The sequence below is a fragment of the Pararge aegeria genome, chromosome 7, assembly GCF_905163445.1.
Source record: "Pararge aegeria chromosome 7, ilParAegt1.1, whole genome shotgun sequence".
NCBI lineage: Eukaryota > Metazoa > Arthropoda > Insecta > Lepidoptera > Nymphalidae > Pararge > Pararge aegeria.
The window spans coordinates 1354241-1365095 of NC_053186.1; the positions used below are offsets into that span (position 1 = coordinate 1354241).

The 10855-nt window shown below is 35.7% G+C and overlaps 1 protein-coding gene across 1 annotated transcript; it reads left to right on the forward strand.

Moving 5' to 3' along the window:
• Nucleotides 1–3359: 3359 nt before the first annotated feature.
• Nucleotides 3360–10547, forward strand: LOC120624925 (E3 ubiquitin-protein ligase RNF113A). Its single transcript, XM_039891746.1, has 7 exons — nt 3360–3577; nt 4970–5118; nt 6943–7095; nt 7613–7740; nt 8474–8535; nt 9233–9413; nt 10354–10547. Exons 1-7 carry the CDS (start codon nt 3484–3486, stop codon nt 10523–10525), a joined length of 939 nt encoding a protein of 312 aa, XP_039747680.1. The 5' UTR covers nt 3360–3483; the 3' UTR covers nt 10526–10547.
• Nucleotides 10548–10855: the final 308 nt, after the last annotated feature.

The following is a 10855-nucleotide window of genomic DNA, read 5'->3' on the forward strand; positions in this document are numbered from 1 at the left end:
ATAACAGCCCACTGTCAACTGTTCATAACCCTTTACAAGCTACTGCCTTTCCCGAGGCCGGGGTGTTCTCTACACCATCAGCAATGGTTGAGGAGTTCTCTTCACCATCAGCTTTTTATTATTATTATTTATTTATATTTTATTTTTATATTATTCTGACGAGCGTAAATTGCTTTGCTTATTCTTATTATTGTACAGTTCCGTAGGCCATCCATGGTCCTCGACATCAGTTCCACCTAACCATATGGTGCTTTTCGAAAGAAGATACACAAGTTCCTTTTAAAAATACTGAAATTGCTATAGTTGTATCAATTATTTATTTAATATTGTGTATTCCTGTCTGATTGTCACCTGATAACGTATAAATCATGGAATTATTATTCAGGTACTGCTGGGGTTACTCGGTCCTGGTATTTCTTTTCATTTCAGAGCAAATCTAAATTTTATCGCGGGCGAAAGCTAGTATACCGCACCAGGTAGAGTCACTACAATGAAGGCAGATTCTATCAAGTAGAAGCCGGTAAAGTATTTTAGGTATAGATAACTCAACCGCAACTAAATGTCCTTTCGCATCGAAGGTACTGAAATCATGGATTGCACCTTAAATAAACCTCGTATCCTCGTATCCTTGGGTATGTATAGAACCTTAAATAAAGCGTATTTAAGGTTCTATACATACCCGAAGGATGCCAACTGAGCTCTGATACTTTGCCTCCGCTGTCCATCTGCGGGTTCATGAGATATGAACAAGAATAGGTAGAGGGTTAGTGGAGTGGTTTTTTTGAGATTATTGCTCTTATTGGCAATATTCTGTAGTGTTTTATATAGCACTGTAGTACGGAATTCAGCTTATATTATTATTGACGAGTGTTAAACCTCATATGCCTGTAATTAGGTACACTGGTAGCCAAGCCCTTCTACAAATGAAACAACCATGGCGGTAGTACTTCGCAGAAAGCTCTACGCTCCTAACAGTCCCATAAAAAAGTAACCCTACTCTGTACAAGATCTTTTAACAATATCGCATGACATAATAATTCACAAAATAATATATTTTCGATGTAGGGTGAACCTACAATAAAAATAAATTTTATTTTTAAGTCTTAGGTAATTATATAACAAATTATTTAGAAGTCCGATAATCATTTTAATTTATTATCGGTCGGTAGACCGTAGTTTAATCGCCTGACTTCAAAATAGTGTATTTAGCTAATATATAGATAACAAAACTATCTGGGCCAATCCGGGAGATACCTACCTACGCAGAACCCTAAAAAAACAAGCGAATATAAAACAATTAAAAATTGGACACTCGTACAAAGAAAGTATTCTTATTTTAAAAAACTTTCCATCAAAACTACGAAATTGCCAAAACATCATATTCACTATACTTCGGCTGAGCACATAGCACCTTTTTCTTCTAGACTAAAAAAAGTAGTATACCATTTTTAAACCAGAACAAAACGGCTGCAGATCCAAAATAGCGTATCCTAATGTCAAATCCCATGTAACATAGGACCTTTTAGATATTAGCATGTGTCCTTGTAAAAGTAGTATACCATTTCGCGGTCGTGATTCGCAAAACGTCTTAAGTGCTCAGAATTTGGAGCACTCACTGTGGCACGCTACTTTGCTCGAGGCTTTTTCGAATTACAATTTTAAAAAAATCGCGTGTAGTAGTTACCTATCGTAAACGTTGTAAAAGTGAAACTCTGTTTATGAACTCTAATTATTAAAATCATTGTCTTATTTAACTTCTGCGTCTGACAATAACTGTAAACTGACATTGTCGCGTGAGCTCGCGACAATCACGCATGTGCGATATGTATTAGACAATTGACACAAAAATATCGCGCTATCATTTTCCAGTGTAGTGCTGCGCTTTTCACAATGTATTCCACATTGTGAAAAGCACAGCACTAATATAATAATAATGTAGTGTGTAGCTCTCTTTCCCTTTCTCTCACATATAGCTTAATGCCTAACCTAAGCCTTAACGTGACCTTAAAAACTCGCTCTTAGTTCGTATCCAAACACATCATCAAATCCAATCTAAGTTGAACAATCTAATCGGATTCAAAATCAGCTGTCAAAGTCATGCATGACAAATTTCAAACCCCGCCACCAAGACAAAATGGCGAATTTCATTTCTTTTTACAACTCAATGTGGGTGTTAAAAGTCAGGGTTTTCTTTAATTTTTACTTCATAATAATATATTGTAAGTCTTCTAATAATCAATAAAATATCTAAATAGGTATTCAGAGTCGTCAGTATAATTAAAGTCGTCTAAATCTAGTCAAAACTAATCTAGGCCATTTCTAGATACATAAACGTTTTGTTAAGACATAATATGGTCATTGACGGCCGACTGGCGCAGTGGGCAGCGACCCTGCTTTCTGAGTCCAAGGCCGTGGGTTCGATTCCCACAACTGGAAAATGTTTGTGTGATGAACAATAAGTGTTTTTCATTGTCTGGGTGTTTATATGTATTTTCTAAGTATTTATGTATATATAATTCAGAAAAATATTCATCAGTCATCTTGGTACCCATAACACCAGCTACGCTTACTTTGGGGCTCGATGTCGATGTGTGTATTGTCGTAGTATATTTATTTATTTATTTATTTTAAATAATATAGATACCTATAATCTAATAAATGATCCCGTAAATATTTTATGCTCAGTAAATTACCAGTTAAAGTTTTAACATTAATCAGTTTTCATTAACATTAATAATTATTGTTAATTTCTATTTTGTAAACGGACAGACGGGCCCTACCAATTTTATTCGACATGTATATAATGAATTTCATTTTAACAAAACCATCACGTATTTTATCATTTGCTCAAAAATAGGTGAACTTGTAACGTACGCTCATTGTATGTTGAATTTACATATCATTTAAAGCAATATTTCCACTGGACAGTCTTTGAAGCGACAAATAAATCCCACTACTAATAAGTCGAATTTCAAGGCAATTGTTTGGGCTTCCTCAATGGATAAAGTATTAACGTGTTATTATTATTATTTTATTCTAATAGTAGCCAACATTTTAACTGATGCTATTCTTAAACAAGGGATCCAGTGAACGCCAAGCTTTACATACAAAATTCGTATGATCGGATATTTGTGTAGGAATAAAATGGAAAGTCATGACAGATGACATAAGAAAACTGTTGCATATTTAAAATCAGCTATTCCATCGACAAATATACCTATATTCTGATCGATATTTTTAGACTAATCCAAACACAAAATGAATGGCATATTGAGTGAAATATATATTGAACTATTATATCTACAGAGTTTAGTGAACATTCTGACATCACAGTGACACTATGACAGCACAATGTCGAGTCAAGTATCCGAACATAACCTTAGCTATTGTAAACAAATATTGCAAAATTATTGTTTTTATCGTTGTTTTAATATCATTATAAGCTATAATTAGCACAGAAATAATAAGTTATATGTGGTAAATATGTCAGATGTAGAGGTTGAGGTGCCGTCGACTTTTAAAAGACGCAACCTTAAGAAAAGAGGTGGCAGGCAAAGAAAGAAATCTAGTTCAGACGGTAAATGCTTCTTCCACTACTTATCCCTATTCTTATTATTCTATCCTTACCCTGCTCAGGATAATACTAGTGCTTCGCCCCCAACTCAAAACTTGTTTTTTCAAGCAAAAAGCTCTTACTTTTGTAATGCCATCTATCGCCTTAAGTTGTAAGTGTTTACAAGTAAGAGGCTTTTTATGAGACACTGCTTTCCCACAAACCCCCTGATTGGCCAGGAACAATTCTGAGATCATGCACACGCTTTTACAACGAATAAACGTTTATTTTTATTTCATTATACTTGATAATCGATTGTTAGTAGTTTTTGTAGTAAATACATAATTTAATCGAAATAAACAAAATATAAACCTTTTGAGCTGGTATTGAAATTGACCAGAGCCAAAAGATCATATTATAATATGATCTTTCTATTTTTATAGCCCCCCAGAATAGCCAATTAATAAGGTAAATTTAAAATAAGAGAGTCTTGAGAACTATTTTAAAGTTGCTTTGTAAATTATGAGCTAATTTATAGCCTATACCTTTTAGTGTCAATTCCCCCTTTGGCATTGGCTTCTCTCAGGTGGCCTTAGTAAAGGACTTAATCAGTGCTTTGGAATGGATTTAGAATTATGTCCAGAGGACGAACTCAAAGTTAATCTGTCAAATTTGTATCAACGAACAAACTCAAAGTAAATGACTCAAATTTGTATCAACTAACAAACTCAAAGTAAATGACTCAAATTTGTATCAACCAACAAACTCAAAGAAAATGACTCAAATTTGTATCAACCAACAAACTCAAAGTAAATGACTCAAATTTGTATCAACTAACAAACTCAAAGTAAATGACTCAAATTTGTATCAACAAACAAATGCAAAGTAAATTAGTATGAATTATATAATACTCCATCTAACATGGTTGTGAGGTTATTCTATATGGAAAGTTACATGGTTACAGGTTTCAATGGTATTGTGCCCCCTATTAGGGCAGCTCTATAACACTGGGTGTTGCCAGGAACAGCAGTACCCTTGGCTCTTGTTCAAACAGTTAGACAGACTTACTATTTTTGTTTTTGCATATTTTTGTTTATAGCCCCTGCTGGATGTTAACCTTTCTTGGGTATACCATGATAGGAATAATTAACATGCATTTGAGTAGTGTGATAGGTATATGTTTTAAAACCCTTTCTCCTATGAGAGGAAGCTTGTGCTCACCTCCACCGCTGTGTCAACCTTTCATCGGTACATAACATATGATCACAATCATCAACGCATATTGAAATAGTTTGATAAGTATTTTCCCTATAGCTAAATATCTGCCCTCTGAGAAAAGGCTTTGCCCAATGTTTAAAAGGTTAATGATAAAGATAGGAAATCAGGAAACTCATTTGTTAAATTTACTTCTCACAGAGAAAAACAGCTCAGACTCCGATGAACCCACCGTAGTGCTACCAACAAAAAGACAACATAAATCAAATCCCAACATTCAATCAACAGGGAATAAACGTAACAGAGTTGAAATTAATGACAGTGACAATAGTAGCAATGGTGAGGAAAAGGTAAGGTATCTGTAAATAATTCTACAATAAGCATTTCTTAAAGACAAGCTTGATGCTCTGTTTTTATCTCTCTTAAAGATTGAATAATATTGATGTTTGTATAAAGCTCCTTGTATCTCCTACGTAAAATCTGACTTCTGAACAGTGGTACAATAAAACAGACATATATGATGAATTTGAATATACCAGGACCCCATATTTGGGTGGATGTATTTTCATAGACTTACTGAATTACTTAAGTGACATTGGTTACTTGATTATTGATTGCTGGTTTTTTTATTAAATAAGTACTAAAAGTTGTTATAAGTTTAAGTTGCTAATTTTGTATCACACTAACTAGATAGTATAATACAACTTCTTTATGTCAATTTAAATTTGTGTTGTGCAAAAGTGAAACTGTTTCTTTTGAGAGTCTTTAAACCTTTCTGTGAACGAATTTTTATTGAAACATTTTCTTATCAAACTAGATAAACAAACATAAGACAGTCGAAGCCACTGGGCATATTTAAAAATGCTGTTAAGGCTCTTTATATTGCTTAATAAAAACAACTATTATTATTTATTTATCTACTCTAACTCATATTTAAGTATTTATGGTATGTTAAAATATGTATTAGTATATTTATCAATATACTTTATCAATGTATTTGTGTAGTCTGGTTTATGTATTAGTATGTAGTTATTCGTATGTATGTTCTAGATAGTGTACCCCACCTATTCTTTTTAGTTTTCCTAATCCTAAGGTTGCCTGGCAGAGATCGCTACTTAGCGATAAGGCCGCCTTTTGTATCCTGCTTCATTCTTCATGTGTTTGTTCGTTCTTCTGAGTTTTATACAAATAAAAAGTATAAATAAATAAACTATGTTATTAATTAAACACACACGCGCAAACAATCATACACTAAATCATCGAGACTACAATTTCAGGGGAGCACTGTCGCCTGTAATACAGCACGCACTGGGCCAGCGTGGTGGACTACGGCCTTAACTCCTTATCATTATGGGAGCACCCCTAGCTCTATAGTGGACCGGTAATAGGTTGGTGTGATGACGTAAGAAATGGAAGGCAGTTGACCGATGTCACTACTCAGTTTGGAATACCGTTGTATGCAAGACGACAGTTTTGTATTTAGAAGCCCTAAATGACACCAAATAATATTTGGCGCCGAGTTACCTAACGCGTGATACCAGGAACAATTTATCAGATGGATTATTAACAGTGTTTAACCACGGCACGCAAGAATGGGAATTGAATTAAGGGTGAATTGAACAACAGTTCCTAGAAAACGAAATCCTGCTGAGCAGTTCTGTGAAAAACACATTTAATATTACCTAAATCATGGATTTTAAATTTCACCATTACATGCATTTATTACATACTCACCAATATAAGATGTACGCATTTGGTTGTATAATTATTCTAATTACTTTACTTGTACATGTACCTACCTACCTATGATAAATAAATAAAATAAATTTTTTTTTTTCGGTACCGTGCATTTTTTCATTTATTCAGAATATTGGTAAGGGTACAGAATTGACACAATAAACATGGTGTACGATAACTGTTGCAGTAGTATAAACTGTGTCGCAACAATTAACGCCCACCTCCAACACCCAGTAAATGCCAATAAAAAAAGAGAATAAGAGTCAATTAAACAAAGATAAATAAAAACAATGATTAAGTTTCAAATACTGGAAAAAAAAAACAATAAAAACATGCAAAAAATGTTGGTAGTACTAAGTAGAATAAGGTGAAATGTAATTTACAAGATTGTTAATAAAAGCTATTATTATTATTAATTATTATTAATTATATTCCAGAAAAAGACAAACACAACGCTCTCGGTACAGCAACAGAGGGAGAACGCAACATCTACGTACGACATGGACACTGAGGTGGACAGAGATGCGCAAGCTATATTCGAGAAGGCACAGAAAATAAACGAAGAGCTTCTTGGTCAAGCTGACGATAAGGTAAAATAAATTATACAATAAGCGAGACAAGAGCAGTCATATCTTAGTCACTACTCCGCGGCCTCTCTTTCAGGTGATTTTTCAAACTTTCGGTGTTATTTGCGTTTTTAAATAAATTAAAATATCACTTGCTTCAACGGTGAAGAAAAACATCGTGATGAAACCTGCGTACCTGCGAGTTCTCCGTAATATTCCCATAGGTGTGTGAAGTCCACAAATCGGCACTGGGCAGGGCGGGGGGCTATAGCCGTGACCCCTTCTCATTGTGGGTGCAATGGGTCGACAATGGGTTGATATGGTGATTCATAAAAATATTCATCTTAGCATTAGTATCCATAACACAAGCTAAGCTTACTTTGGGATTAGATGGCGATGTGTGGATTGTCGTGTGGCTGCTTGGCGGCAGAAATGAGAACAGCGGATGCACTTCCTCGAACAAGCTCTGTCATAGAAGCTCTATTGCTAGAATTAAAATGGGCCGTCCGTTTTGTAACCGTCCGCCCCGCTTACCTTGCAGGTGTACAGAGGTATAAATAACTACGCCCAATATTATAAGAAGAAGGATACAGCGGCGGGCAACGCCAGTTCCGGGCTCGTGAGGAAAGGCCCCATTAGGGCTCCAGCTAACTTGAGAGCTACTGTCAGGTGAGCTAGAGTTTTTTAGGGCTCCCACTTAATTGTTGTTTTGCGCTAACTTTGTAGTTAGGCTATTTTAACTTGTTATTTTTTTTGAAGTCTTCTTTTGGCGCGTTAGGGAAAAATGATGAGAGTAAACTTTTACGATGCGCGCGCATACCGTCACAAAAAACCGACACCCTGAAGTTATCTATACGGTCTGACAGTGTACACTTTCAACTGTCAAAGTCTGCGGGCTCATTCCGGTGATTTAATTGTGCAAATATCTCAAATTTTGATGTTGAGTGAAACTTGGTTGTCCGGCAATGAATCTATTAGTACTTCATATTAAATTATGTCTATTATTTCAATTTCCATAACTGTATATTAATATTTTAATAAACTTTATTTAACTAGATAATGCGTTATAATAAAACTTTCAAAGTGTTAAATAACTTTTTTCTATTGTTAGTGTCGTTTTCTCAACAAAAGATCAATAAGGGTGTAAGATAAAACTTTGAAAAAGATTTTTACCTTGTTACGCCAAAGAAGTATAACTTCTAAAGCGTGTACACACACGTTTCAGAAGTATAACTTCTAAAGCGTGTACACACACGTTTCTTTTCTTCTTTTTATTATTTACCATCAACTCAGCTTCCACTATCTAAATAACTTCCTTTAAGTTCGGTTGAGCTTATAAGAATTTCCAATAACTTAAGGACTTCTCTTAGATCCGGTTCAGTTTAAATTTATCGTTTTACAGATGGGATTATCAACCAGACATATGTAAAGATTACAAGGAGACAGGCTTCTGCGGTTTCGGAGGTAAGATGCTGACTAAGCTATCAACATCATCTACGGCATATTAAAGTCCCACTGCTGGGAACAGGCCTCTCCTAGGAGATATTCGGGTTGGTGGGCTTCAACGTTTGAAAAGTCGTTTTGTGATACCCTAAATTACCCAGTTGGTTTGGTAAATGACTTTTCAATTTTCCAGCTTTTTTTACCGACTTTGGTATCTGATGCCTTCGCAGCTGTAAATTGTTCCGAACTTTATAAAACTACCTTTGTAATTTGATAATTTTCAGGTAACTCAAAACGTTCTTAAATACTTTTCTACTAAATAGGTACATTTATAATGCATACTAGGGTGGCCAACTGTTTTAGAATGTGAGCATCCCGTTTCATAAAATGTTTGTTTGGTTAAAACAAATATATTTTGGTATGTCTCTTCCCATAAGTGTGCGTGTGCGTGTGTGAGAGAGAGAGATAGTGTATGTGTGTGGGTGGGTGTGTGCGTGGGTGGGTTGTGTGTGTGTGTGTGTGTATTACTTAACTAAACTAAAACTTCCATCAAATTTTCAGTTTCGGCATATGTATCTGTGAGCCCACTCTTTGTCACGATTTTTACATTTATTTCTATTTAGTGGATATATGTTTATGGTTGCATGTATTTTTTAAAAAAAGTCTAGAGCTGAGGTATATTACGGGGTGTTATAATTTTTATTATATTTAATTCCAGATTCCTGCAAGTTCCTCCACGACAGGTCTGACTACAAGCACGGCTGGCAGCTGGAGAGGGAAGAGTCCCACCCCAGTGAGGGGGGGAAGGGGGACTCCGACTACGAGATACACAGTGACGACGAGCTGCCCGTCAAGTGCTTTATATGCAGGGAAACATTCACGGACCCCGTAGTCACCAGGTTAGGCTGTAGGAATATTATATAATAGGTGCTACGGTGTTTTGAACGAAAAGATGTCACTGAGTTTCACGAAAGCTGCCCACTCCAAGCGGAGACCTGTCCCAGCAATGGTACACTAGCTGATTCCTACGATACAAGCCCAAAAAAAAAAACGACAACGGCTTTCTGGAGGAGATCGCTTCAAGCGATAAGCCCATCTTTGCGCTTATATTGAATACATTTACCTTCATTTTAATTTTTAACTTTTCATTCTTTTTGCATGTGCAATAAAGACTTTTCCATCTTTCTATTTGTTCACAAATCTTGTCAAGTGAATCACTAGATGGCGCTACTTATCCATTGCCTCGCGCTAACGACTTGTTCTACTAAAACTATACGACGAATTATAATGCCACCGAGAGCGTTGACAGGCGGTTATTTTTTTACCCATTCATGCTACTTCCATGTTACCTTCTACCTGTGATTCTGGATAAGTGTTGGGTAGGACATGATTTGAAAAAGAGTTTGTAAGAGTAGCCTCATTTTTGTACTGAGCCATTACTTTGTAGTATCGTAAAGTAATAAGTAAACGTATGAAAAAGTATTGTTTGTAGGTAATAAAATATATTTTAAATAATATAGGTATATACAGAGTGTCCCGGGATAAAGTGTACAAACTATTTCTTAGTAATTAATATCGAATTTTTCAAAATCACAATTATTCAAAATTACCATGTGCCTCCTTCCTTCTCGCTGTTACAACTCCGCGACATACAATTCGAAGTGGTACAATTTTCAGATTTGAGCCGCTCTTACATTTTCTTGTATGTCCTACTCAAAACTATTCTGTAACCCCCCCCCCCCCCCCCCCCTCCATTCCCACACAAATAAATTTCTCGTTAAAATGTCACATTTTGAGCTGTCTTATGCATTTTTTGACTATCTGTTTCAATGGTTTCAGATGTAAACACTATTTCTGCGAGAAGTGTGCACTGGCTAACTTCAAGAAGTCCTCTCGATGTTTCCTGTGCAACGCTCAAACCAGCGGCGTGTTCAACCCGGCTACGGAGCTGCAAGCTAAAATAAGCGCCAGGGGAGATGACGATGATGATGACGATGATGATGACGATTGATGATGACGATTGATGATGACGATTCATGATGACGATTGATGATTAAATGTGTTCTTATGTATATATGTTTTATTATTTTCCTCAAAAATGCTCGGAACATGCACATCGGCCCACTCAGCGGCGTGCACAGAGGGTATGCACAGGGTATGCAGATGATATAAAATGAAGATAATCTGCAGTAAGAGTTTTAAAAAATCCTTAGGATAGGCGTATGTATTTAAATAATATAGCTGTATACCAAAATTCTGTTCTAGGTCTATCATAATATTAAAAAAACCGAAAAGGCGGCTTTATCTCTTAGCGATCTCTTCCAGGCAACCATACGATTAG

Bases quoted from the DNA above. Each gene is read 5' to 3' on its own strand.
- LOC120624925 (XM_039891746.1), top strand. From the start codon at position 3,484: ATGTCAGATGTAGAGGTTGAGGTGCCGTCGACTTTTAAAAGACGCAAC. The intron at 5,119-6,942 runs GTAAGGTATCTG...ATTATATTCCAG, and splicing joins GTAGCAATGGTGAGGAAAAG to AAAAAGACAAACACAACGCT. The intron at 8,536-9,232 runs GTAAGATGCTGA...ATTTAATTCCAG, and splicing joins AGGCTTCTGCGGTTTCGGAG to ATTCCTGCAAGTTCCTCCAC.